The sequence below is a fragment of the Monocercomonoides exilis genome, assembly GCF_001643675.1.
Source record: "Monocercomonoides exilis strain PA203 chromosome Unknown scaffold28-1221067, whole genome shotgun sequence".
NCBI classification, from domain to species: domain Eukaryota; phylum Preaxostyla; order Oxymonadida; family Polymastigidae; genus Monocercomonoides; species Monocercomonoides exilis.
This window is the reverse complement of record NW_027150573.1, coordinates 427,812-455,577: the sequence shown is the minus strand read 5'-3', so window position 1 is coordinate 455,577 and position 27,766 is coordinate 427,812. Positions and strand designations below refer to the sequence as shown.

The 27,766-nt window shown below is 36.1% G+C and overlaps 8 protein-coding genes across 8 annotated transcripts; 4 read left to right on the top strand and 4 right to left on the bottom strand.

Moving 5' to 3' along the window:
• Positions 1–6,276: 6,276 nt before the first annotated feature.
• On the bottom strand, positions 6,277–6,735 carry MONOS_13795 (uncharacterized protein; the record flags this gene model as incomplete). The annotated part of the gene is made up of 2 exons (XM_067866529.1): positions 6,277–6,411; positions 6,457–6,735. The coding sequence occupies 2 exons, from the start codon at positions 6,733–6,735 to the stop codon at positions 6,277–6,279; spliced, it is 414 nt and encodes a 137-aa protein (XP_067725644.1).
• Positions 6,736–9,130: 2,395 nt separating this feature from the next.
• Positions 9,131–10,244, bottom strand: MONOS_13796 (putative 40S ribosomal protein S26-1). Its single transcript, XM_067866530.1, has 6 exons — positions 10,228–10,244; positions 10,045–10,141; positions 9,955–9,990; positions 9,840–9,888; positions 9,660–9,784; positions 9,131–9,578 (listed from the first exon to the last, which is right to left on the bottom strand). The coding sequence occupies exons 2-6, from the start codon at positions 10,138–10,140 to the stop codon at positions 9,504–9,506; spliced, it is 381 nt and encodes a 126-aa protein (XP_067725643.1). The 5' UTR covers position 10,141; positions 10,228–10,244; the 3' UTR covers positions 9,131–9,503.
• Positions 10,245–10,312: 68 nt separating this feature from the next.
• On the top strand, positions 10,313–11,371 carry MONOS_17721 (uncharacterized protein; the record flags this gene model as incomplete). Its single annotated transcript, XM_067870669.1, has 3 exons — positions 10,313–10,451; positions 10,509–10,682; positions 10,752–11,371. 3 exons carry the CDS (start codon positions 10,313–10,315, stop codon positions 11,369–11,371), a joined length of 933 nt encoding a protein of 310 aa, XP_067725642.1.
• Positions 11,372–11,625: 254 nt separating this feature from the next.
• On the top strand, positions 11,626–16,350 carry MONOS_13797 (putative P-type ATPase (P-ATPase) Superfamily Protein; the record flags this gene model as incomplete). The annotated part of the gene is made up of 2 exons (XM_067866531.1): positions 11,626–11,892; positions 11,978–16,350. The coding sequence occupies 2 exons, from the start codon at positions 11,626–11,628 to the stop codon at positions 16,118–16,120; spliced, it is 4,410 nt and encodes a 1,469-aa protein (XP_067725641.1). The 3' UTR covers positions 16,121–16,350.
• A 776-nt stretch (positions 16,351–17,126) lies between these two features.
• MONOS_13798 (putative signal recognition particle subunit SRP9) lies at positions 17,127–17,681 on the top strand (the record flags this gene model as incomplete). Its single annotated transcript, XM_067866532.1, has 4 exons — positions 17,127–17,171; positions 17,223–17,246; positions 17,308–17,376; positions 17,435–17,681. 4 exons carry the CDS (start codon positions 17,127–17,129, stop codon positions 17,543–17,545), a joined length of 249 nt encoding a protein of 82 aa, XP_067725640.1. The 3' UTR covers positions 17,546–17,681.
• A 4-nt stretch (positions 17,682–17,685) lies between these two features.
• MONOS_13799 (putative Methionine aminopeptidase 2) lies at positions 17,686–19,973 on the bottom strand. The gene is made up of 5 exons (XM_067866533.1): positions 19,715–19,973; positions 19,545–19,626; positions 19,399–19,470; positions 19,192–19,333; positions 17,686–19,112 (listed from the first exon to the last, which is right to left on the bottom strand). Exons 1-5 carry the CDS (start codon positions 19,832–19,834, stop codon positions 17,867–17,869), a joined length of 1,662 nt encoding a protein of 553 aa, XP_067725639.1. The 5' UTR covers positions 19,835–19,973; the 3' UTR covers positions 17,686–17,866.
• A 1,388-nt stretch (positions 19,974–21,361) lies between these two features.
• MONOS_13800 (uncharacterized protein) lies at positions 21,362–21,832 on the bottom strand (the record flags this gene model as incomplete). Its single annotated transcript, XM_067866536.1, has 1 exon — positions 21,362–21,832. One exon carries the CDS (start codon positions 21,830–21,832, stop codon positions 21,362–21,364), a length of 471 nt encoding a protein of 156 aa, XP_067725638.1.
• Positions 21,833–23,041: 1,209 nt separating this feature from the next.
• Positions 23,042–25,789, top strand: MONOS_13801 (uncharacterized protein; the record flags this gene model as incomplete). Its single annotated transcript, XM_067866537.1, has 1 exon — positions 23,042–25,789. The coding sequence occupies one exon, from the start codon at positions 23,042–23,044 to the stop codon at positions 25,787–25,789; it is 2,748 nt and encodes a 915-aa protein (XP_067725637.1).
• Between the last annotated feature and the right edge of the window lie 1,977 nt (positions 25,790–27,766).

The window sequence follows — 27,766 nt, the reverse complement described above, 5'->3', positions numbered from 1 at the left end:
TTCACACATAACTTCATTTGATGTTATATTGTTTTTGACTTGGAACATTTTTGAAAAAAACAAAAATATTTGATCATGAAATCCATAACAATAAACATCGAAAGATAGATTGTTGTTTATCTTCATTATACCTTGTCATATATACTAATTCAAGATGGTGTGAAAGCACATATATTTCTGTGGTTATTTTGAGCTATAAGTTTTCATCAATTTCTTCTATCCAATCATATGCTAATTCAATGCGAATGGCAAAAATGTTGCTGTTTTCTTGTTGCAATGTTTTTTCAAATACGTAGAAGACAGACAACACAAATAAGTTCATAGGTTTACAATTAATGTTGTATTTTATTTCTTGTTTATTACGATTTTTTCAATTTTTTATAAAAGAATTATTTTCTGAATTGGAAGATTGCAATGAGGAAGAGCAGAAACAAAAAATTATTGAAATGAATGAATTTATGGAACGGATGGGTAAAGAGGAATTATATTCTGTTTTGGAAAAAGAATTGTTCAACAAAATCCATATAATGATAAAAGAAAAGAAAATATCAGTGGAAAATGCATTATTCTTACTGAAGCATATAGGATATCGTGTTGCAATTAATAATATTATCTTAGATAACTTTTTATTTTATTCGTTGGGGAAAAGATTTTTGAGAATGATTATCAAAGAAGACCATAAAAAAGAAAAAAAGAATGAAAATCTTCTGACTGATCTTTGCGAATGTTATGCATTTTTATTCAGAAAGCATTTGTCAGAATTGATACCAATTAATATACCTTGTTTTCTGAAGGTTGCGCTGAATAAGGCGAAAAGCGAAGAAGTTCAAAAAGATGTGGAAATAGCATTGGTAGCTTTGAGTCGCATTGAAAATATTGGGGTATGAATTTGTTTCATCTTTGTTCGTTTGACATTAATTCTTTGTTTTTATAAGAATGTGAATAAAGAGCTTTACTTGAATGAAATTAAAGAAATTATTCAATATCATCAGGGACATCATAATCTTACACATCTTGCTTATCAGTCTGTTTGGCAGTTTTTGATTCGTAGATTTTCCAAAGATATATGTTTGGAAGGAGTAATTGCATATAAGCTACATTTTATGAGAGAAGCAATTGGAGAAATGGAGGAGCTGACAAGATGTGCTGTTTGGAAGAGAAAAGAAGATGAGAAAGAGAAGAGAAGAGTGGAATCGAGAGAAGTGATAACTTTAATAAGATGGTTTGAAGCATTAAATCCTCACTTTATCGCGCACAGATTCGGCGATGGAGAATTTCTTAGGATTGTAGTTTGTGTTGTTGGAGTATTTCACACTGTTAAGGATTATCTCAAAGAAATCGGAAATAGTTGCATTAATTTCTTAAAAAGTGCATCGATGCTCAGATATATAGATATTGATCACTTGTTAAAAAGTGGAGTTGTTGATGTTTTTTTGGAGGAAATTACTTTATTAAATGTTGATCGACCACTTATTTCTTGTTGTTTGTCGTTTTTTAAGGAACTTTGCCAAAGATTCAATTATGTGACAGATGAAAGTGAAAGAGATGAAGCTAAACAAATAGTGAAGAAGAGAACATTGATAGAAAAGATGGAAGAAGAGGGATACGAAGATTGTATCTTCGGGTTGTGTCATTATCTTTGTGAAGGAGCATTTGGCAACGCTCATTTGCTTCAAAACTGCGAATATTATTTTGTTTATTGCTAAATAGAATTCTTTTGAAAATTCATTTCACTCGCCTTTGGGCAGAATATTTACACGAAATATTATTCAGAATAATAATTTTGTGCTCAAAACAATAATTTTTTCGTTAAAAATGTAATTTTTGCGAATAAAATGATTATTTTTTCATATGAAAGGAAAATTTTTGCAAGCGAAATAACAATTGGAAAATATTCTTCAAATTTTAGATCACAATTTCACGTAATTTCGTTTCCGTCGTTCAAAAACCCGGGAATTTTTCAAAAACCCGGATTTCAAGAAATAATGAAATCTGATCATCTCTTTCAAAAGCATTTTCAACAACATATTTATTTTCCATAAAGTATCGATAGTAATTTTCCATCCAAATTTTGATCATTTTCCGTTAAAATTCAATTCGCCTTGTTGAGAGAATCAATTTGAACTTTAACTCATTTCTCAATAAGAAATCAAAAAAAATCAACACCAGCATTTCCGTGAAGAACTTTTATTGTTCAATGAATACTTTCCTATTGCATTTTTTTATTCACAAACAAAAAATCAATATTAATTCTCATATTTTTTTAATTATGATCAAAAATCAAACCCATATTAATGGCTATTACAAAAGAATTGTCGTTATCAGAGCTTAGGAAAAAGTTGGCAACCTCCGAAATAAGAAGGTTAAAAACAACATCTCAAAAATATTTGAACTGCGGAAGGATCATGTTATAACAAGAAAAGTGGCTGTTGATTCTGGCACCATATCAAATGGCTCATGGTACAGAGGAATAGCGGCAGAGAAGCAGAAAAGGCAGGCAGGAGTGAACGGAAGACCACCAATTATTACACAAGATTTAATAGAAAAAATTGAGAATCAAGTTATTGTTCTTCTTTCAAAAGGTGAAACAATTAGAGTGAAGGACGTGCACAAAATGGTTTTGTTTTTTTTTATCAAGGAAATTAATTTTTCTAAGTATTTTTAGATTGTGGAGCATCTTGAGCAATCATTGCGTGACGAAGAAGAGATCAAAATTCCAGGTTTAAATGCGGCGTATTACACGATTCAAAGAAGCAGTGTTTTGAAATCAGCGCTTTCCAAACCTTTAGACTCAGCAAAAATATCTTCACAATCATCAAGTGCCATTCAAAAATGGTTCGAAGAACTTCATCAGATTGTAAATGACAATGATATTAGTGCATCAGGGATAATTAATTTCGACGAAACATCACTTCATTTTGGAGACGATTCTTGCAAACTGGTGGTTTGTTTGCAAAATCAAAAACCCCCTTCTACACCGTTACCAAAAAAAAACTTCAAACACAACTTTATGCCTTTGTGCATGAGCGGATGGCTCTTGTTTACCTTCTTATCTTCTTTGGCCAGCAAAAAAAACACCTTCAGAATTTCTCACACTTTCATCATTCAATATCAACTATATATTTGCTTCATCTGGCTGGATCACAACAAAAATCTTCGAAAAAATAATGTGCGAAAACTGGCTAATTCAAATTGAAGAAAAAATGAAAAAAGGAGGAATAAAATCGTCATTATTTCTTATGGATAATCATTCATCACACTGTAGTGAAGCCGTTGAAATTTTTGCAAAAAAAAGAAACATCATCATCAAGAAATTTCCACCAAATTTAACTCACTTGCTTCAACCGTGCGATAACTCAATATTTGCAAGGTTCAAAAAAACGTACAACAACAACTTCAAAACTTCATCTGATCGTTCTGCTTCTGCATTTCGCTCCGCTGTTTTTGACATCCTCCCAGAAGCACTTTCTGCAGCCACAACTCCATCAAATATAAAACATGCATTCAGGCAGACGGGCGTTTGGCCGGTCAAAGCTGCTCCGGTATTGGAAAGAATAAGCGGGGAACCAGAAAGAAACCAATCATTATGTGTTGAAAAAAACAAAGAACAATTGTATGGAAGATTTTCTCCAAAGAAAAAGAAAAATGAAGAAAAAACTCTTGAGAACAGGAAAGCTGATATTGAAAAAGGCAAAACAATCAAGAATGGAAAAGATGAAGAAAGAAAAAAAACTTCAGCAATCAGTGATGTGTCAATATTGATGAAGAAGAAAAAGAAACGAACAAGAAATGAATTTTTGAAATTGATGAGAAATGAAGAAAAGGATGAGATGGCTATGATGAATATATCAAAAAAAGAAAATAGAAATAAAAGCGAAAAGAAATTGTGGAGAAAATGTTTGAGGATTGAGTACAATGACGATGAAAGTGATGATGAAAATGCGAAGACGATTTGAAGCAAGATCTTTTAATAATAATGCTTTTCATTGTGAAATTTGTAGTTTGATATTCGATAAATCCAGATAAATTGCATTTCATCTTTTTGAAAAATTAAAAGGTTTGATTCTTTTATTAGAATTCCATTTGTTTCCTCATTTCATCAGACGCTATCGAATATTGGAATATTTTCACAATTATAGGATTTTGTTGGAAAAAGCAAATGAAAATAGAAACAAATGATTTCATTCGTTGTGAATTATTCGTAAGAATAAATATTGATAAAACAAGTTTTAAGAAATAATTTTTGAAATATGCAATTCACAATAACTGAAAGAATAACAAAATAATTTTTGAAAAACATATATTTCTTTCTTATAGAATGAACAATTCTTTCATTAACATATGAATTATCAACAGCTTGAACATCATTTAATTTTTGAATGCGTGTGAAAGAAAAATGTCAAGAACGATTGAATGATCTTTCAATATGATGGATGTCCGGGTTTTTGAAAAATTCCCGGGTTTTTGAATGATGGAAAAATCATTTTTTCATATGAAAGGTCTTCATTTATCCCCAACACATTTTTTTCATTTTCACACAAATTTTCGAAATGAAAAATTAAGAAATATTTTGTGAAAATACAAAAGACAAATCAATTCTTCGAACAAACTTCCTTTTTCCTGGTTTTCTTTTCATCAATTCGTTTTCCTGTTCGTTTGGGTCAAAATAATAAAAAAATAAAACAAAATAAAAAATAAAAAATAAAACAAAATAAAACAAAACAAAACAAAACAAAATAAAATTAAATGAAATGAAATGTAGTGCTATGTTATTAAAACAAATAAACTGCTGAAAGTTTTTTTTTTTTTTTTTTTTTTTTTTTTTTTTTAATGATGTTCATTAATTCATCCATTTCATCCATTCCAATGTCTTTCTATTATTCTTTCTTTTTTTCTTCTTTTCGCTCCAAAAACTATTTCGAATCATCAAGAAGTTCTTTATATGTTTTTAATTTAACAAAGTGATGAAAACGATCATTGAAAGAGAAAAAAGAAAATTTTGATGGTTCCAGAAGTGCTCGAAGAACTGGTCCGAATGAATAATGAAGGGCTTCACATATTTCAAAAGCTTATTTGATAACAGATGAAGGATAAGCAGATTGATTTTTTTGAGGAAATGGGGTTATTATTTTATCTTGACACTTTTTCTTTATTCTGACCCAAAAAAAAGGAAGTGTCAAAAGTTTAAATGACAACATTATTAAAAGAAAACAAAATCAGAATAAATTCTTCTAATAACTTTCCTTTTTCCTTCACCTCGATTTAATGCATTATCTTTCTTTTCATCGTCAGAATCATCGATTTTCACATGAAGAAATCTTCTTTTTGTTTTTTTCTTTTCATCCACAACAGTCTTCACTTCATCTTTCTCATTTTCTTCCGTTTCACTTTTCCTTTCAATATTCATTTTCAAATGATTTTCCCATTTCTCAAAAAGATTTTTGTCAGTAATCAATTTTCCATAAAAGTTGAATCTATTTCTTCAGGACGGAAGAGGGTAAATCGAAGATTCGGGCAGTTTCAAAAGAACTGGCCCAGAAGAATTGTGAAGAACACCACTGCAGACAAAAGCTTTCTGAATTACAGAAGGTGATAATGCAGTGTGGATAGCTTGAAGCAGAACGTCGGAAATTGCAGCTCGTTTGGAGGAAGATGAAGAAGAAGAGGGAGCCTCAAATCTGTTTGTCAGTTCAGATTTGAACACGGCAAACACTCCTCTGTCCAGTGGTTGACAGAGGTGTGTGCTGTGTGGCACGAAGGTTAAAACGTCGACTTGTTGTTTTTGGAATCTCGCCAGATCGATGGATCTGCGCGAGTTGCATGCGAGTCAAGAAGGAGAAGAATGTGTTCGTTTTCAAGTGACATGCGCTTTCGTCTTTCAATAATCGAAGGAAGAAGAATGGTGAGTGCAAACCTTTAAAGGCACTCGTTGTCAATCCAGTTGCTTCCATTTGCACATATCTCAAGCGAAGAAGATAATAGGCTTTTCAGTTTCTCTGGAAGGTTGACACTTGGCCATAGAATAATAGAATGAAAGGCATATCCATTCGCTGCAACAGCTGCCACGAATGAAGAATTTATCATTCTTGGTGGTTCTTTCGTGAAACCTGCTTTTGTGTCTGCAGTATGCACAACAAGCTGTTTTGAATCTGTAGGAACGCGCGTTGAAGATTCATCAACATTCATCATCAAAGCTGGATTAAAATGGAACTTTTCATGCAGATCGTGTTGCGTTTTACTCCAAGGTACTTAAACACTTCAGTGCGAAACAGTCACTCAATTGATAAACAGATTCTTCGACATTCCAGTTTTCAGCTCCGGATGACGCTTGACAAAGCCGTAAGTTGCAGACATTGAAACTTCTGAAAATGGTGAGTCTTCATCATCGTTGTCGTTTATAACATTTTCTATCTGAAAAACAAATGATTAAAACAATTATATAAAAATTATACAAACCAATTCTCTTGTTTTTTTTAAAGTTAAACATGTTCCAGACTTTGCTTCAATGTGAATAATATCCAAAACTCTTTGTTCCTTTTCGCCAACAACAGCTGCAGGTCTGCCAATTTTTCCAACCAGCCTTCCTTTTCTGAGAGCTATCACAGCATATTTGATACCTGTGCGACTGAATTCCTTAGAATTGATAGCATCAGTTATACGAACAACTCCATCAACAACGATATGAGCCATTCGCTCCAGCCGACTGTGATACTTCCTGTACTTACGCGAAGACATTGCGCGCTGCAGTTTTTTCTGACCTTCTTTTAATTTTATTTCTGTTGATATTTTCATTTTTTTAATAATATTTTTAAGATCATAATAATTTTCAATTTTTCAAATTGAAATGAAATGAAAAAAAAATCGAAAAATAACATCTTTTAACAAACAAAAAGTTTTGTGTATTATGTAACTCTCCAATTCCACACAGAAGTTCAATGAAGGGGCTAAGCCTCACTATCCCAACACCAATGAGAAATTAGGTTTGTTTCAAAATGAATTCATTTATTTCATTAGAAATCGAACATGTGTGAAAAATCTTTGAACATCTGAAATAGTGGGAAAAAAACTGATTTAATAAAAAAAGGTCTTGATTTGAAAAATGTCAAGAAAAAATTGTTCCCTATATAGAAAAGTTTTTTTTCCAAGCTGAAGATGAGGTTGATAAATGAACTCAAATGAATGAAAAAGAGAAATCATCATTGTTGCAAACTCTCGTGTATCGAGTGCCCGAGATATATATGTGCACTAGTGGATGATTTTTTCGACGAATATGTTATGTGATGCAAATGATCTCCAATTAGATGGATTTCCTGTTGAAAGATGAGAATCAATAAGGAGAAGGCATTTTTCTGCTTCGAGTGATATACGCTTTTTTCTTTCAACTATGGAATGGAGAAGAACTATTTCTGTATATTTCTTGAAGTTTTTGTTGTCCATTCAGCCATTTTTGTTTGGCCAGATGTCAAAAGTGGGCAAGAGAAGTGGCTAATATTCGTCCGGAAGATTTTCACTTGCCCAGAGAATGATGAAAGACAATACATAATTATCCTCAAACACAGCAGCAACGAGCGTTGAGATATTCATTCTTTTTGCTTCATTGAAATATTCAAAGCTTTTGTTTAAATAATGCACAATGCTTATATTGGTAGCAGATGAGACACTCAAAGAAGATTCGTCAACGTTGAATGAAACGAAGGTTTTTTGTAGCTTTTTTATTGAAATTTTGTTTGCATTTGGTTCCAAGGCTTCATCACAATTTTTTATTACACTGTCAGCCGCTTGAAGTCCAATCTTTTCGGTTTCCTCTTCTTTCTATCAGAACAACTCTTCAGAAATTCATTAGTCATCTCATTTTACACTGTGATATGTGACTCTTTTTCGTCTTTTGTCTTTTTCAAAAAATATTACCATCTGAAATAGTAAATATTATTGTTATAAAATAAAACATAAACATACCAGTTCTTCGTTTTTTTTTACTAAAAACTGATTCCTCAATTATAGTCAGTTTTGATGATGTCCAAAACCATATTTTCCTTCTCTCCGACGACTGAAGCAAGTCTTTCTGGTTTTCATACTTATTTTTTCTCCCGTTAAGTCCAAATTTCACTCTTTATTCCAATGTGACTGAGCTGTTTGGAATGTCAAAGAATAAGTGATCCAGACAATTCCATTACAGACTACACCATTTATTATTCGAATTTGGTCAACTAATTTAACAAAATTAATAAAAATCAGTATTTTTTAAAAACAATTTTTTTTGATTTAATATGATCACTGGCTGAGTGTCAGAAAGTAATTAAAATGTTTTGTTCTTTTCATTATTCTTAAAAAGGATGAAAAATTAAACTTCGATTTTTATTATTTGTCGAAAAACATGAAATTTTTTGATTTTTCAGAAAAAATTCATCACCATGGAAATCGGATAATTTTCAAATGAATTATCCTCACGTTGCTTGATAACACATCATTCAATCAAGAAAAGTTATTTGCATCAATTTTACAAACAAAAAACAATAATTTTTTATTAGTGAATAAATCCATGAATGCACTTTTTTGATTCTTCATTTGTTTTTATTGATCTTCTGAATTAATTTAATAATTAATTACTTTTCTTGATTGAATGATATGTTGTCAAATAATGTGAGGTTTATTCATTTGAAAATTATCCGATTTCCATGGTGATGAATTTTTTCTGAAAAATCAAAAAATTTCATGTTTTTCGACAAATAATAAAAATCGAAGTTTAATTTTTCATCCCTTTTTAGAATAATCAAAAAACAAAACATTTTAATCACTTTCTGACACTCAGCCAGTGATCATATTAAATCAAAAAAAATTGTTTTTAAAAAATACTGATTTTTATTAATTTTGCATAAGAAGTTTAACAATTTAGAATAATAAGTTTAACAACTTTGAATAGTTAGTTTACCAAAATCGAATAATTTGTTTATTAATTTTGAATAATTAGTTGTCCAAATTCGAATAATAAGTTTTCCAAATTTGAATTATAAATGGTGTATGTGTGCTATTCGCTTTTCTTTGCTCTTATATTTTTATTTGTTGGATTGTAAGCATGGCATTTTTTTTTTTTTTTTTTTTTTTTTTTTCAAAAAAGCAAAAAATTTATACAATGGGCAAAATATTTGCATTTATGAAAAATGCAACTTACTGTTCCAAACTTATTGATCATCGAACTGAAATAAGTCTAACATTCCCATGCATAATTATGAAGTAAATAAAAAAAATATTGAGAAATACATTCGATAAAATATCGAGGAACAAAATTCATTTAGCAAGAGATTTCGTCCCACATTTAAGTCATTAATAATATTAATTGAATATTTATCAGGATCTAAATCTAAAAAAAAATTTATCCAATGACGAACAATTCATGCTTTCAAGATTCTTTTTCATTTTCAATAAATATTTTTTGACTGCAGAAAAGGAGCTATTGCATTTTGTTTTAGTATTTACAAAAAAATACAAGCAGTGACGTGAGGAGCTTATGCTCTAACTGCGGCTCCTTGTCCAGCTGGAGTCGCACCTGGTTTTCTTTGCTCGTCTTTTTTGTCAGTGGGCTAAAATGATTGCAAAAATTAACAATGAGAATAAAACAACAAATAGTTCAAAAGCTTTCATTTGAAAGGCAAATTTCATACTCTGCGACGTTGTGGTGGATCACGATTGCGACGAGCTTCATCAGATCTGACACGCACTTGATGTGAATGGACAGCGCAGGAGACGCAGTATTCCATTTTCATGTAAAGCTTTGGGATGGTGTAGCCTGAAAAATGAAAAATTATTAAAATATCATCTTAAATCAGAAATCAAGTTCAAACTATCATAAGCAGTTGCGGCCTTGATATCATTCAATGCAGCAGCTTCAACCTTTTTCGTTCAGCGAAATTAATTTAAAATAAAACAAGCTGGAGAAAAAACTAAATTGTTGCAAACCATATTTCTAACGACAAATCTTTTAATAGCTTTGTCCTGATTTTATGAAAAAAGATAAAAAAAGAAAGCAATGCAATAATACTTTCAAACCTTTGGGCAGCATCTTCCGCAATTCACACAGCGAATTGCGCGTGTGTGTCCTCTTCCATGTTTGGAACGACCTCCATTTCTGCGTTTAACTGGCATTCTACACAAAAACAATTTTTATTATCAAATATAATAATTTGGCAATCATGTTAATGGATTATAATAAGAAAATTGCAATAAACACACTCAAGTGTTGATCTAATATTTCCTCTCGTCAAATCACCTGTAATTTATCTTTTGAGTTTGTAAAAATTCATAATAAATTTACTGAATGTCAGATGGAACTGACGAAGCAAAACATATAAAGAACGATCAAAAATTTTCTAAAGAAGAGCTAGAGCGAAGATTAAAACGAATTTATGAACAAGAGTCACGGATATATGATGATGTATTGAAGCGCTATTTCTGTGGTATTGAAAAGTTAAATTAAATGCACAAAAATATAAATGTAATCAATTGAATATTAGAGCAAATTGCTGCATTTTCAACGCAATTAGCGGAGCGTGAATTGGAGCAATTCGACAAAGAACAATCACTTGATCCATTTGTGTTTGATCCATTTGGATGGGTGCATAGACGAGCATGCTCCGCGGCAAACTGTACAAAGAAGTGCTTGCCATATAGCAGATACTGCCTCCAACGTTTGAGCCTGCTTTTTTGAAATATTAAGAAAATGATTTTTTTTCAATCCAAAATTACATGAAACTCAGACATTCTTTTGGACCAAAAGCAAAAGCTGTATGAGCCTCGAATTATAGAAGGCTCAAAATCAAATGGTTGTTGCGTTACGAGCTGCAACCGAGTTCCACTTTCCCGAAGAATAATGAGGCGCTTTCTTCAAACAACAGAAACAGAAGATGATCCTCTGTTTGCTCTTGCTCATGAAAGCTTTTTGGAGCCGCCTGATTCTGCGGTTAGTGAGAGTGAATCACTTGATATTGGACAATTTCCTTCATCTTCCGGAATTCCTTCGCCTTCATCTTCACTAACAAATGGTTCTGTATCTTTACCAATGACTCAGCCTTCTTTTTTCCCTTCTTCTTCTGCAGTTGCACTTCCGTCGTTTAACGAACAACGAAAATCAGAATCATCTTGCATTGAAGCGCCATCGTCTTTCTTTCCATCACAACCAACATTTTGCAATGATATTGAAACTGAACACGAAGAAGCAGAATCGGCTTATGTACCTCCTTTTTTGCCGAAGCCCCCAGCATCACCAACATTCTGTTCGCTTCATTGCTGCGAACTTTCCGCTTTTAGCAACGAAATGTTATCATATGCACCAATGATGAAATCAAAAACGAAGTCTTATACAGATAAATGGAGTTAGAAATGTTTCAAGAATAGTTGTTGCTACTGTTACAATTATTTTTATTTGTTTAATAATGTTAAGTTGTTTTTTCTTGATTTTTTTTTATTTGGTTTTCAATTGAATACAAAAAAGTTTTACGTCTGCAACTTGAATTACAGAAGTATTTTTTTGTTGTTAGGATTAATATGCGTTTTTAATAATTTGAAGAACCTTTTACAGAATTACCAACTATTTTTGATCTGCACCAAAACTTTGGCTACTTCTTTTAAAAAATGTCCAAAATTCTCAGACAAGTGCCAGACCAGAACATTAGATGGCACTCAATATCTATAGAAGAAGTAGAAGTTAATACTGCAACGGCAAAGTCATGCGGACTTTCGGAAAATGAGGCAAAACAACGGCTATCAATTTTTGGCCGTAATTCGCTTCCTTCTCCGAAGAAAACTCCAATGATAATAAAATTTTTGCAACAGTTTAATAACATTATATCATACCTTTTGATTGTCATCATGATTTTTTGCTTTGCTGTTCAAGATATAGTTTGTTTATTTCGCAACATATGCTTTTCAACAATTTTAAGCTTTTCTTTAAAAATAATTATTAACAATTAAAAACAAATTTAAGCCCGAAGGAGTGGTTATTGCGGTTGTCCTTGTTATCAACGCTCTAATTGGATTTATCCAAGAAAGAAAAGCTGACAAAGAAAGCCAAGCTCTAACAAAAATGCTATCATTATCAACAACTGTTTTGCGTGAAGGGGTTAAAAAGCAAATCTCCTCCGATCTCATTGTAGTCGGAGATGTTGTTGTTATCAACTCCGGGGACAAAATTCCCGCAGATTGCCGATTGTTTCAGGTGAACAATTTTTCGACTCAAGAAGCTGCATTAACTGGAGAAGTGACAGCAAATCCGAAAGTTATCGAAGAACTTCCAGAGGATGTTGTTCTCGCAGAACGAGCGAACATGGTTTATTCAGGCACATTTGCAGCAAAAGGAACAGCTCAAGGAATTGTCGTTGCAACAGGAGTTCGAACAGAAATAGGAAAAATCTCTGCAATGGTTGCAGGAGTGAAAGAAGTTGCAACACCATTAACAGTTGAACTTGACAAATTTGGAAAAAAAATAGTTTTCATAACCTTGGTTCTGATCCTTATTACATTTTTGGTGGTGTTCTTCATCAACTACCCGTCGATGGTTTGGTACGAAGCGATCATTTTTGCGTGCTGTGTCGGGATTGCGCTTGTGCCGGAAGGGCTGACAGCAATCATCTCACTCACGCTAGCTATTGGGATGCAGAAGATGGCGTCTCGGAAAGCAATCATCCGCGCAATGCCAGCAGTCGAGACGCTCGGCGCTGTGTCTGTCATCTGCTCTGACAAGACAGGAACACTCACCACAAACCAGATGACTGCCCGTGCGTTCTTCACAGTTCAGCGCAAGTACACTGTGTCCGGTAACGGCTACGACCCATGCGACGGTGAGATCACGACGCTGGAGAGAGGGCAGCAGATTTCTCTGAAGGAAGCAGCGCCTGATCCGCGGAATGAGTACACGCTGTCACTTCTGCCGAACACAGAGGCTGGAAAGCAGCTGCAGAAGAATGTGCTCGAGTGGCAGGCAAAGCGGAAGCGCCACGCCGAAATGGTGCTTCAGCATGCGCTGCAGATTGAACAGCCAACTTCTGTGAAGGTGGAGGTGGGTCCCGATGCGACAGAGGAAGAGGCAGCTCTTTCCTCAACAGGAACGCCCGGCGCAAAGCCGCTGTCGTACACGTTCGACCATCCGGGACTTGTGTCTGCGCTTCTGCGGTGCGGGGTGCTGTGCAACGATGCGGTGCTGATGCAGAACGAGGAGCAAACATGGGACGTGCAAGGGGACACGACTGAAGGTGCGCTCTATCCACTCACGCTGAAGGCAGGATTCAATATGACGCGGATGCAGAGCGAGTGCCCGCGGCTGGATGTGATACCGTTTGAGTCTGACTGGGGCTGGATGGCCACGCTGAACAGATGCCCGTGGAGCGTGAGCGACATCTGGGAAGAGAAGCTGTGGGGCTCTGAGGACGAATACGAAGAATACGACGAGCTGGAAGAGAGCGTGGTAACCACAATGGCGTCTGTCTGTGCTGAGCTGTCGACGAAAAGTGGAATGAAAGAGCCAGAGGAACATTCGGATGAGACAGAAAAAACAGAAAATGAAGAGAATAAAACTGAATCAGTGCCAAAATTTGAGCAAGTTGACTCAACTCAATCAGAAACAGCAAATCCAGCTGATTCATCATCATCATCTTCCTCTTCTTCCTCTTCCTCTTCATCTTCCTCTTCATTGCCATCTCCATCGCTCTCACCTTCAGGCGCCTCTTCCACTGTTCGTACAAAGACACCCCGCATTCCTTCAGCATCTGGTACAGGAGCTGGTGCAGATGCAGATGAAGAAGACTACGGACTCGAATCGTTCGACAAGTGCCACAACGTGCTGATGCTCAAAGGAGCACCAGAAAGGATCTTCAAACTGTGCTCGCACCAGGCTGTCGTGCGGCCTGTAGCCACAGCGACGATTCCCCCGCCAGATGTGTTTGTGATGCGCGGCGGAAGCACCAAGTTCACCCCGTCGGAGATGCTGTCTTCGCAGAAGGACGAAACAACAGCCGTCGACACATACCTTGCGAGCGAGCCGATCGATGAGGAGTTCTGGAAGGCAGAGACCGAAAAGATGGCGGCAGTGGGCCTGCGCACAATTGCGCTTGCACAGAAGATTGTTCCAGAGAAGAGATATCCGCCACAGCAAGATGACGAAGACGATGATGACGAAGAGGAGGATGAGAGCAACGAAGAGGACGAGCCGACAATCAATGCAGATGATTCAGACGATGAATCTGACTCTGATGCTGATGGTGACTCAGATCGCATGCGCTCGTCAGGAAGAAGCGCCAAGATGAGTGGGCGTGCAATTGAGATGAAGTCTCCTTCCCCCAAAGCAGCAAAGACACCACTTCGCGCAAAACGTCCACCGCCACTGCAGTTCGAAGAAGTGTACGAAAAAGGATTCACTTTGCTGGGAGTTGTGGGAATCTTTGATCCGCCACGGCCAGAAGCACACCGCGCAATCAGAAAGTGCAAGCGAGCACGCATCCGTGTGGTGATGATTACAGGAGATCACGCAAAGACTGCAGCTGCTGTCGGTGCTCTGCTGGGACTGGACCCGAGGAAAGTGAAGACATCTACAGAGCTGGGCGAGCTGAGTGAGCAGGAGCTGGCTGAGGCAGTGGATACAACCCAGATATATGCGCGTGCTACGCCAGCTGACAAGATTCGTATTGTGAAGGCGCTGCAGGACAGAGGATACATCACTGCAATGACAGGCGATGGTGTGAACGATGCTCCGGCGCTGAAGCAGGCGCATGTGGGTATTGCGATGGGCATTACCGGAACAGAAGTGGCGAAGGAGTCAGCGAAGATGGTGCTGATGGACGACAATTTCTCGACGATTGTGGCAGCGGTGGAGCAGGGCAGAGTAGTGTACTCTTCTCTCAAGCGCACAATCACATTCACCCTCGGCACCAACTGCGCACAGGCTCTTGTTCTCGTCATTTCCTCCTTTTTCAAAGGAGGCATTGCCCCAATCACTGCCCTGCAGTCGCTCTGGATCAACACCATCACTTCCATTCTGCTATCGACGTGCGTGCCCTTCCAAAAAGGAACACGAGGAATTCTGGACCAACCTCCACGTGACCCGCGCAAGTCTCTTCTTTCATCGACTTTCTACATCCGCACCATTTATGTCGGTGCAGTGGTAGCAGCAATTGTTGTCGTGTACTTCTATCTTATCACCGACCTGAACGACGAGGCGTCTATCAAGCGGCACTCGGCAGTGGCTGTGAACATGATTACGCTGATGCAGTGCTGCTTCCTGCTGAACCACGTGTACCTCAAAGAGAACTCCTTCACGTGGCGTGTCTTTGTGGATGCTGGCTGGCTGTCGATTGGAGCAATTGTGCTTCTCATCGGCCTGCAGTTCTTCCTCACCTATGCGCCGTTCATGCAGCAAGTGTTCCGCACAGGCAACATGCTGTGGTACGACTGGTTTATTGCGCTGAGTGTTGGAGTGTTTATATTCATTGTTGTGGAGATTGAGAAGCTGATCCGAAGAGCCATTCGCAGGCACAAAAAGAAAGTGGCTGCAAAGAAAGGAATTGTGAACCGCTTTGAGCAGAACGAGTTCTTCAAGGACTGGAGCAAAGAAGTGTTTGACGATGAAGAAGACGAGAAGATGAAGAGGCGGAAGAAGAAGCGGAGCAGAAAGAACAAGAACAAGATGAGAGAGGACGATCCTGACAGAGATGCCTCAACGCTTGTCCCGCCGTCCACTGCTGCACTAGCAAAGACCTCTTCGTCCCACAGCTCGTCTGCCTCTCTGCCTGCTGTCTCTTCTGAAGGAGCGTCTTCTCTGTCTCCCACAGCTGCGCCGTCTTCGAGTGCATCGACGATGTCTGCGTCTTCGTCTGCCCCGCGCCTGTCTGACATCTTCCCGTCGATGGCCATCCCGCAACAGCCGTCAAGTGCCTTGCACAAATCTGAATCAATCAACAACATCACCAGCAGCTCTGGAATCGTTGTGCGGGCGGGAGCTGTTGGAGAGAACACTTCCCACGTTTCGTCGGTAAAGAAGAAGAAGAAGAAGAGGTCTCTTCTCAAAAACTCTGCTTCTACTGCTTCAACCACAAACGTCACAATGTTTCTTGATCCTTCCACGCGGAAGGATCAATAGTAGTAATCTTTGTTATTCTTTTTATTTTAGTCTTTTTTCCCCCACTATTCATAAACTTAATTTTTTATGAAATCTCGCAACTAGTCTCATCATTCATTTGTTCGTTCATGTGTATCACTTTGTATTTTCTCAATAATCTGAGAATTTTTATTTTTTATTACTTTTAAAATCTCCTCATTTCCAGATTTTAAAATTTCATTCTAACTAACACCTGCTTACCATAGTTACTTTTATTTCTCCAAAATCCTCTTATAAGCTTTCTATTCTATTTGCTGAATTGGCGAAATGTAAACTGATCTGAAACAAACTCTTTTAAAAATATCGAAAAAATCTATGACAACTTGTGAATAAGATCTATGATAAACCTAAAATAGAAAAATGAAAATTTCGAAGAGAAAAATGAAAAGCATACTGTACAAATTCCCAAATGAACAATGAGAAATATCCGAGAGTGATAAGAACATGCTGCTTTTTCAATCTCCTAATTTCATCGTTTCTCCTTATGAGCATACAATCGAAAAGGTGCTTTTTCTTCCAAAGCTTTCGAAAATTAAACACGACCATTGCAGAATTTAGCAAAAACGTAAACCACTTTTTAAATATGAAGAAAAAGAAAGTGCCGATAGCATGCGATGCATATTCAACAATAATCCAAGGATTTATTTCTTCACAAAAGTCACGTGAAGAAAGATTGTCCTGTTCTAAATCCCCAAGGGATATAATGATGAACATGTGCCACAATGAACAAAATAAACTAATCAGAAAATTTAGAGCGGTAAACACCAGGGAAGGAATACTTATTTGATATGACATAAAAATTCCTTTTCTATTAGCGAAAACGAATTTTTTAAATACCTAAAGATGAAAGTAGGAAATTATAATGTTTCATGTCAATGATCAAAAGAAAATGAACTTTTTCAATAATCTATTATATTGTGATCAATGATTTTATTAACAAAGAAAAACAAAATGAAATGGAATGATGAAAAATGCCCATCATTAAATAATGTACATCACGTCGTTTGATGATTTTGCAAACAGAAGCGAGAATGTGTGTTTTTAACCATCTTTATTATGAAACATATTAATTTTTAAATAAAAGTTATTTCTTGCAAATCCGTTAAAAGTTTATTCTTGAATTATATTCGTGTTTTCTTTAACAGTTTTATTTATGTACTTTTTTGCAGACACGTCTTACAATGAAATATAGAAACAGAGAAAAAAAGTTTGTTATAAAAGTGACAGACGACAGGACGGTGTGGATCTGAATGGATGTTTTTATTTTTTGCAAAAATATATTTTTGATTTTGGCAGTGTTACAAATTTATTACAAAGCAGCAACAGGACATCAAAAAAATAGACAGACTTACCACGTTGTTTTTGCGTGGGTCTACAGCGGCTTCTTCATCCTCGTCATCTCAGTAACTCTCATTTCATTTTCTCTGAGTATTATTCGGACTATCTCTGAAATTTTCTCGCAAGCGTTAACTTAAATTGTAGATGTTCACTATTTACTTAACAATTCAAATTTTAAAAAGGAGGTTAAACAGGTTTTTGTTTTTGAATTTTTTCGTTTTTTTTTTTTGACACATAAAATCCTGAAAGCGGAAAAGATACAATTGTAAAAGGAAAACAAAATAAGAGTTGATTGCTGAAGATGAACATTCAATTCTGAAACAACTTTTAAGGTTTAAATAAATATATAACGAAGAGGAGAATAAGAAAAAAACAACTTATTCAAACAATCTAATCATCATTACCAAAACTAACAATCTCTTTGCCAGTTGGCTTTATCAAAATCGTATGCTCGTGCTGGCTAACATGTGAACGGGAAATATCGCTCAAAGGAGCATACGGATGAACAAGATCTGCATCGATTAAAGCTTTCAATGGAATAGCGTGTTGTTTCTCTCCTGTTTCTTCCAGCCACCTTCGGCACCAAGCAAGAGTCTTGAAACGCTGGTTGATGTGGTTCAGAAGCTTCCGTGCTTTGGGGTTTCTGACTGATCCGATGCGCGACATGGCATCAGGAGCCATCATGTAATGAGAACAGTCTGGGCCATCAGACACTGTTCCTTTTCCTGTGGTAGCAAACGTCTCGATTGCATACGCTTCTCCTTCTTCCATCTTCAAATGCGCATCACACGCGTTTTTGTGGATGGGCACCAGCTTTCCTGAATGCACAATATAGTCTCCCAGTGAGTGACCGCTCAGATTCTCAACAGGCCTGATTGATCTCATCCGTTTGTTCTCCTCCACTTCGTATGAGCAAATAACTTCCTCGATGGCATCTCCAATTTCAATGAATCTGGCATCAATCCCTGCCATTTTGATGCCAGTCCATGTTCCTTCTTTGCTTGCCTCAATCAAAGGCTGCATCGTTGGGTCAAGGCACACAGTGAAGGCGCTGTCGATGATGTGCCCATTCATATGGGTTCCAATGTCAATCTTCATAACATCCGTATCCAGAAGGACACGAGTATCACCAGGATTGGGCGTGTAGTGTGCTGCACAGTTATTGAGAGAAAGGCCAGTTGGGAACGATAATCCACATGTGGCGTGTGTGTAGTCCGGATAAAGAGATGAAATTAGTTGCCGTGTTTCTTCATCCTCATGAAGCGCTGCTTTTCCTTTTCCTTTCCCTTTTCCTTTCTTTCCTTTTGCTGCATCTTCCGAAGGAGTTGCTGGAGATGATGCCTCATCGTTCAGAAGCTTGCCTAGAAGAGCAGACATTGCTGGATTGAGAGATGAGCAAGATGCTCTGAGAAGATTTGAGGAGACATCAGAAAGAAAGCTATCTTCCATCAGATAGCGCCCTCTCATCTCAACTTCAGTAACAAAATCAATCAGTCGCATCCCTGGCCGCAAGAGCTGTCTCGCATATGCTCTCATTTGCCTGTGTGCTTCTGCCGCACGGCGAAAATCGTTAGTGATTCCTTCATTCATTATTTCCAATCGAATTTTCTCTGAATTTGCTGAACGGTGAGTTGTTCTGAATTACATAAATTGCACACCAAGGCAAATGAAAAAGATTGACATTAAAAATTAAAATATATAAAATAAAGGAATACCCTTCGTCAAGATGTTTTTCAAGCTTTCCCAGAGGATATCTCTTCTTTGGATACATTTCGCTCAAAGGAACAGTGGGAGGAAATGTTTGCAACACTTTCTGTCCTGGCTTCACCGCATACATTAAATCGGGCAAATCTGATCCTATTGGAAATTTAATCAAAATTGAATTTAATTTCCTAAACAGTCTTGAAATAGCTTCAATAAACCTGGACGTCTCGTTAATCCTTCTGGTGGCGGTGGAAGATGTTGCACGGTCTGTTTGTCAGGCAAAGAAATAACTTAAGAGCAAAGCAATATATATCATAAAGAATGTTTCAAAATTTTGAAAAACTTTGCAAAGAAACGAATAAACCTCCAGAAGGTGTTGCTGAGGATGGAGTTGAAGATGAAGACTGAATATCTTCTTTTTGTGCTGACTTATCTTCCTTCTTCTGCTTTTTTTTCACATTTATTTTGAGCAGCAATTTGCATGGAACAATGCGAAAAATAAGTTCTTTTGAAAAAGTTTTGATTTTTTCAAACTTGTGAAGGCACAGCTCCAGCTTTTGCTTTTTCCTTTTCTTTTTTCTCGCTTATTATTTTCTCATCCTCTTTCTTTTCGGATTTACTCGCAGAAGTTGAAATTTTTTCTTCTGAACTCATCCGTATATAAAAATACTGGGTAACTGATCATCAAAAAAATAACTGTTTTTCATTTGCATGTATGTTCATCCATTGGTTATTAGGGAATCAATAACATCTTCCCATTCACTATCAGAGTCGCACATAACAAGTGTTGTTACCCTTTCTATCCACCGAGAACAGATCATATTCGCTACTTCAGCTAAGTTCTTGTCTTTGCTGCGACAAAAATAATTAAGTGTATTAATGTTAGTGTAATTTAGGCAAAGATCACAAAGGGGTTTATTCTTGAATAAATCATATGATTCGTCTGACGAGGAAGAAAATGAATTTATAAAAGTTGTTTCATTCGTATCCAAAGATGATTGCATCATGGATTTCTGCTCTTCCATTTTATTAAATTTTTCAAGCATTTCTTCTCCTGCTCGTAGGAGTATTAATATTGTTTGTAAGAGTTGGAGGGCAAAGATGTTAACTGGGAGGAAATTGAGCTGTGAGGAATCTGACTTGTTTTGAAAACTAGCAAGCTCTTCCAAAGTTGAAATAAGTGCTACAATAACACGATGCTGGATAAAATCATTAAGAGATAATGCTGAATGTGAATTAGAAGATACAGTAATAATAGTTTGACTATCAAAAGGTGCTGTGGATGAATAATTTAGAGGTTGTACAATCTTCTCTTCAATAGAATCTTTGGAATACTTTTCTGTTGATTGAAATCCATTTTTGTGAGTAAAGATGTTAAGCATTAAAGTTCTCATGACAGACCATATTCTGGCTCGCTCGTTCCAATTAAAGATCGGAATTTGAAAGGAGATGTCTATTTGACATGGAAGAATGCTTTTCGAAGACGATTTGATCCCTTCGCAATGAAAATTCTCTGCTTCACATTCAATTTGAGATTTATCTTCCTGTTCCATCTGCATTGATGGAGGAGCAACAGTCGGTAAACAATCATAATCAATATCCCTATTCTCAATAAAGCAGCCTTCTGCTAATTCAGATTCTTCTTCAGACGGAATGGCTCTGTCAAAATCTTTATCTTCAATTGAATATGAACAATTTTCCATTTCACCATCACTTTCCTGATTACAATCATTGTGTTGCTCAGCCATAGAACGACTCCTTAAATCGACACACTCGTAATTATCCTCGGGATACCTTATCAAATTCTGTTTTTCTGCTTCTGAAGAACTTTTATTTGCTGCAATTATCTCACCATCGAAGATGGTTAAGATTACTCTTGGCGTATTGATTTCGTCTCCATCAATATCGTTCATCAACATTCTTGAAAAAACAGTCAGTAAAGATTTCTCTGCGACATAGATTGAAAACTCTTCATCGTTTGACGACAAAAACTCAATAATTGTCAAAGCTTCACTTATCGTTTCAGCGGAAGACGAAAACAAGCATCCAACAACAAATGGATATAATCCACATCCCGCCATAATCTGAAAACACAATCCAAACAAAGTGACATATATTTATTTTTAAAACAAAAGCAGAATTAACAAATACATCAGAATGCTCATAAAAAGTCATAAATTATCATTCCTTGTTCCATGAGGGGTTGTTGCAAGAGAGAATGGATTGAACTACGCACAAAACATCCAAAATCCCATAGTTGTTAACGGTCACTTCCTGAGCAAATCCGCAAGTGAGTAAAACGTCAATTGCAGACAAAGAAGACGCAGCAACAGGGTGAGAGCCTGTTGAAATTACATCGCTTGTGCAGAGCTGCGAATTGCACAGCAAATTCGTGCTATGTCTGTCGTTCTTTACGATTTTTGCAACTATTTGCATGATAGCCTCAACAACAGATGGAGAGATGTCATCCTGAAGAAGCCACAACACCAAAGGAATAAGTGTGGAGCGCATCCCAGAGCGAAGTTGGTCAACATTGATAAACTGTTGGGGGTCTGCAGCAACTTGAGGCGAAGTTGGTGGAAAGGGAGTTGACGAAGATGATAGCATATCTGCAGATGAGGTTATACTATCGTCTTCCAATATATTTGACATTTCGCGCAAAAAATAAATGCATTGCACATAAACATCTGCGGAATGCGTTATTGCAATTGGGATAAGAGACAGCTCTTGCTCTTTTCCACTTGATGATATGACCGGCAGTTGAAGCGTTACAAAACATGTTCTAAAAAGGGATATGATGCAATCATGAATTCTATTTCTTAGAATCCATTTCTGACAATCCTTTGAGGATGAGGCGCAAAGATGAATAATTGTGATTGTACTCTTTGTTATTGATTGGGTCCTTTGCTTTGTTAGAAACTCTGCAAAATAACCGAAAATTGGAGAAAAAACAACGGAATTTATTATTTCCCGATTTTCATATTTGACTGGAAACACAAAATAAAACAGAGAATTCAAATTCATATAATGATCATTCGATAAGAAATATATTGATATTAAGATTTAAGCAAATTCAATCTTTTTAATTCAGCAAACCAAGGTTAATAATGATTTCAAGTGTTATTTCCTAAATTTTTCAATTTTTTGACATTAAATTGAAAACCAAAAATACAGATTCACATCACACAATGATAAAGCACCGATGACTACAAGCCAAAATTGAAGAAATACATTCTAAAATATTGCAAGAATAAGCAAAATTTGCACAAAATATATTTGCTTTTACCAAAATATCAAAACGCATAATAAAAAATAAGTTCAATAAAAAGCACACATCCTATAATTCTTCTTAGGGAGGGTAATGTGTTTTCAAGATTCTCTTCATCGCTTGTTTCAAGATTCTGTATTAATTCCAAAATTCTTTTTTTCTGAATGCAGAAAGGTCAAAGGTTTTGTCCAGGGTAAAAATAGCATACAAAACTATCAGAATCAAAACTTTTTATTGTTTCATTCGAAACTCTAAAAGAATGAAGTTTGTTTTCTCGTTTCTTTTGCCGTAAATGGCACATTACAAATTCAGAGCCATTTTCAATTCTTTCGAAATTCATTTCTTTCGAAAAATATTTTAATCGTTCAACTTCTCTTTGATCTCTTGAAATTAACGCACATTCATTTGTATTCATAAAGAAGGAATCCTTTTTTGAAATTCAATTTTTTGTAATGGGCATTTTTATTTGTCTCTTATTGATTGTTTGCTTGATTCTGAATTCATCGTTTAAAATACAAAACATATCTTTAATTTTTTTGTTTGAGAAAAAATGTTATTTGAAATTAGATCAAAAATTTAAGTTTGACTTTGAGATGCAGGACGATAATTCTCAGGAAATCAAGAGTAATTCGTCTGCACTGAATGACCTATATTACAATGATTTTGTACAAAATGAATTCAAATTGAGTTCGAATGAAAAAACTACAAAAGATAATCAGCAAACTCCTCATCGACCTCCTCCACCTGATTTGATGGAAAAAGCAGAAGAAGCACGAAGGGAAGAACAAAGAAAGAGAAATAGAAGAAGCGATTCTCGTGATGGATCGGATCAGAGTGAATCAGATAAAAGAGATGAAAAAGCTGAAAAGGAAAGCCATGACGAAGATTATTCCCTGGGAATGAATAAAGATGAGATTGGAGATTGGTTGATGGGCATTTCTTTAAACAGTTCGGCAAAATCGCTTTTTCATTCAAAAATTACAGATCATTCACCTCAAAAAGTCGAGCTTTCAACATCGATTGTTCATTCAAACCATTCTGAAATGACTCCAAAGCAAAAATCTCCTCATAAGCCGAAAAAGAGGCAAAGTCCAAAGTTTAGCTCGTCGAACCACAAAAGAATTTCACCAACTCGACTTTCGTCATCTCTCGGTCACTCGCATGACCATAGTTATTATTCAAAAGAATTGACAGCTAAATCTACGCATTCTGCAATCAGTTCTTTGAAGCCATCTCCAAAAGCATTGAAGCATCCACTTCTTTCACAATTGATGCGAAAGAAAAAGAATCGATCATTTCACCATTCACCACACCCAAAAAATTCAAGAAAAGCGCATATTTCACCAAACAAGGAATCATCGCATCAACAAGTTCATTCGAGCAGCTATCGTTTTCATAATAAACAAACGCGTAATTGGCAAAAGGAATCTTGTTTAAGTTCTCCTGAAAAAAAGTTCAAGCCCAGCCATCAACAATCCAAATTTTCTCCTACACAAAGCGAGTCACCCAAAAGCCGTCCAAAAAGTCAAAGTAGATTTTCTCCTATTCGAAGGATAAGGAGCGATTCCAACTTTTTGGATGAAGGCGTTGAGCAAACTCGCAGTCATATTTCCACACCACAAACTTTTATTCAAACATCTTTACCAAAAAAATCTTCAACTCAATCATTTTTTTCTCAATATTCTGCATTACACGAACACATTTCATCATTCGAGGCAGCCCTTAACGAAATCATTTCACAAGTTGACGAGCAACTCGAATTAATCCCTTCTCCTCCGCAATCACACCTTCAGCCAAAGAGCTTTGCTTTTCCTTCTTCGGCTCAAACTTTTTTGAGAGAACAGCCTCTGCCTAACGAACCTCGGAAAGTTCTCAGTGGAAGCAGCGCAGATGAATTTGAAATATCACCACTGAATTCGTTTCTTCGAAGTTCTGCAACTAGTCCGCAATCATCTCTTCATAAAGAAAATCATCATCTTCCACATTCACATTCTTCGAAAGGATCGGAATTTACATTGCAACAGGAAAAATCGTTCATTAGCCCATCAATCCCACAAGAAAAAGGGAGATCGCCTCAAAAAACGATCATTAAACGACTTCATCCAGCATTTGTATCTCGTGTGAGTAAAGAAAGAGATTTTTTGCTAAAGCAACATTTCACCGCGTCATCGGCTGTTCTTTCGAAAAATGATGAGGCGGAAAAAGACACATCAAAAAGATCAAATAATTGGAGTACTAGATGGGATTCACAACAGCATCCACAAGATTTACTGGATGGTTGTGAAGCTAATGATGTTCATGTTATTGAAAAGCGTCCTGCATTTGCTTCAGTACCATCACTACTGCTTCCATCAAGCAGTTCGCGCTTGACCCCATCAAACACTCATCCCCCTGACAATGTATCCCATTTATTTCCAACACCTTCTCCTCAACAGTTGTTGTGGGACGACGATCCTGGTCGTTGCCGTTATCCTGGTTCTTTGGCAGCTATTGAAAGAACAAGAAGTGCAAATGAAAAGAAGAATTGCAGAAATTCGGATAAAAACGAGGGAGAGAAAAAAGAAGGTGTGTCGAACGATGTTCCATCGCTCACACAAAACGAGGAGGACGATATTCTCTGCAGCACTCCTCCTCCTCCTCTAATTCCGCCTGCAATTGCATGGACAAAACTGAAAAGGCTAAGTATTGACACAACAGCGCCTCCTGTTCTCGATGTTAGAGGGAAGGACGAGAGAAGGAAAGAAGAGGAGGAAAGGCAGAAGAGGATTGATCTGTTGCAGAGTGGTGAAATGAATTCAGCGAAAGGAGATAAATATCATGAAACACATAAAGGAGTCGCAATGAGCGATCTTCAAAAAAACAGCTCAAATAGTATTCGAAGAACACCCCAGCTCGGAAAGGCTTCTTGTTCGTCGCATGAGCAATACAGCGAATGTTCAATTCCATCATCGGATCAAGCTGGTCTTTTCCCACCAATTTCGTCTCTATCGCTAATGGCCCAGCTTCACGATCCACCTCAGACGTCTCTCATTCCACCATCCCCTCAGATTTCATTTCCAGCAATTCCTTTCAACCCATCTGATGTTGCTCGATGGGACAGTTTAACAAAAACTAACTACGCACAATATGTTCAAGGTGGTGACAACAGCAGCTGGGCGAATGAGAATAGAGAAAGAAGTGGTGAAAGAACTGAAAGTGCTGTTACAGAAGACAGCACCAATCAAAAAGCAAAAGAAAGAAAGTTGAGACAATTTGTGAAGGAAACTGATGATCCTCGCCTTTACCATTTGAAATTAAGAAATGCAGGATATATCAGAGATGGATTCCCCGAAGTTATATGAATGAAAGGTCTTTAAAAGAATAAATTTTTTTCATTTATTTTTAAACTTTTACAAATTTTAAATTTAAAAGTTCATTCGTTTGTGCTTATGTTGTACTATAATTTTTGTTAACATTTTTCTGCTTTTTTATTTAAAATTATAATTTTTAATCAAACAATAGCAAATCAAGAAAATTGTGCATTGTGTTTTACAAGAAAGAAATATATTTTTGATTATAGAAATTTTCTAAAAAAAAGAAAAAACAGAAAAACAATGTCCCAACCTGGAATTGAACCAGGATCACGGCAAGTTTAACCATAAAGTGCCGTATGCTTTCCTTTTGCACCACCAGGACTCGTTAGTAGAACTTGTTCGAATTTTCCCTGCCGCACCGAATTGATTGAAGAAATTCGAATTATTTGTGACTTTTTGAATGTTTCTCGCTCAATTCGGTATTTTCTCAATCTTTTTCCAGGCAACTCGAGGATTTTCAAATTTTTTTTGTTTTGTAACTTGTGATCATAACTTTTTTTGTTTCTTAAATTACTTCACCATTATTTTGAGTTAGGTTTTAACATTTTGTTTGTATGTTTGTCATATATTATTAAAACTTTTTATGATCCGTTTTTTGAGTTTTGTTTATTTTTTGTTTAGTGCATTTATATCATGTTTTTATGCAATTTTAATGAGTATAAATAACTTTTAACCATTTTTAACTATATTTTTTATATGTTTAGTATAAATATGATAGTTCTGAATGTTTAAATAATATTTTTTTAACAAATTCACTCATTTCATATTTTAATATTTTGTTTTGAGTATTAACAATAAAATGAAGTTATTCGATAAAAATTTCTTGTATTCTTATATATGTTTTATGTAAAATTAAACAAAAAAACTTATCAATAATAAAATCATATTGTATTTAGATAAAAAGGTAACAAAGGTGAATTGAAAAATAAAAAACAATAGAAAAACTCACTGTCTTTGGTTTAACAAGCTCTGCAAAGGAGTTTCGCTGACTCTCTTTTCTTTTATTGAAGCACTAGAGGAAGAAGCAGAAGGAAAGGAAGACGATGATGAGGGTTGCTGAAAGCGAAGAGACCTCCACTGATTTGGTAAAAACCAACTTGATAATTCGTCACTGTTTCTTTCTCTTTCTTCATCTTCATCTCTTTCGTTGATTATTATTTCGTCTCTCCTTTCCTTTTCTTCGACAGTTTTCTTTTCTTTCTTCTCCTTTTCATCTTTTCTTTCTTTTTCTCTTTGATCTTCCCCAGTTCGCTGCTCTTGGGCTTCAGAATTGCCTGAAAAACATAGTTATGGTAATGTAAATATAAAAACAAGTAAAATAAACATTATAAACATTAATATGGGTAAAAATAAAAAAGTCTAACTATCTTCCGAATAAAACAGAGTTGTGATTGATGATGGCGTAGGAGCTTCAGGATTCAATCTTTTCTTCATATTGACTCGATAGCGTTCATTAGCGATTCGCTTTGCTTCCACTTTCTTCTCATGTGACTGCATCAGATATCCAATGAATCGAGAATTTGCATCTGAGTCGACTGCAGTCAGTGGATTTTTCAGGATGTGAAAATTCGTCAAACAGCATGCAATTGTGAAATACTCCGCCACTCTTTCCACTTCAAATGGCCATGGACGCCTGAAAACGGCAAAAAGAGTCTTCAACCTCCCAAAAAATCGCTCGACAATCACTCTTTTGGATGCCAATTCGGGTGTTCCGACAGGTTTTGAGATTATTGCACCCAATTCTGGCCTTGCTCCAATGTATGCTGAGTCAGCAAGTATCTTTGCTCCTCCCAATTGACTCTCAAATTGAGGTAAATGATCTTTGAAAAGGACAAAATCATGTGTTGACCCAGTTTGGACGTGACTGATTGTACAAGCAGTACCAATTCGAGGATTAACACCAACTTCCACCTTCACACAGTAAATATGATGCTTTCCACTATAAAATTTCTTTCCATATTCCAA

Excerpts from the sequence above, each read along its gene's own strand:
- MONOS_13796 (XM_067866530.1), bottom strand. The coding sequence starts at position 10,140 with ATGCCAGTTAAACGCAGAAATGGAGGTCGTTCCAAACATGGAAGAGGA. Across the intron at positions 9,889-9,954 it reads GATTTGTCGTTAGAAATATG|GTTGAAGCTGCTGCATTGAA; the intron begins GTTTGCAACAAT and ends TGAACGAAAAAG. Across the intron at positions 9,579-9,659 it reads ATCCACCACAACGTCGCAGA|CCCACTGACAAAAAAGACGA; the intron begins GTATGAAATTTG and ends CAATCATTTTAG.
- MONOS_13799 (XM_067866533.1), bottom strand. The coding sequence starts at position 19,834 with ATGAGTTCAGAAGAAAAAATTTCAACTTCTGCGAGTAAATCCGAAAAG. Across the intron at positions 19,627-19,714 it reads CTGGAGCTGTGCCTTCACAA|CAGAAGAAGGAAGATAAGTC; the intron begins GTTTGAAAAAAT and ends GTGAAAAAAAAG. Across the intron at positions 19,113-19,191 it reads GAAAAACATCTTGACGAAGG|AACAACTCACCGTTCAGCAA; the intron begins GTATTCCTTTAT and ends TATGTAATTCAG.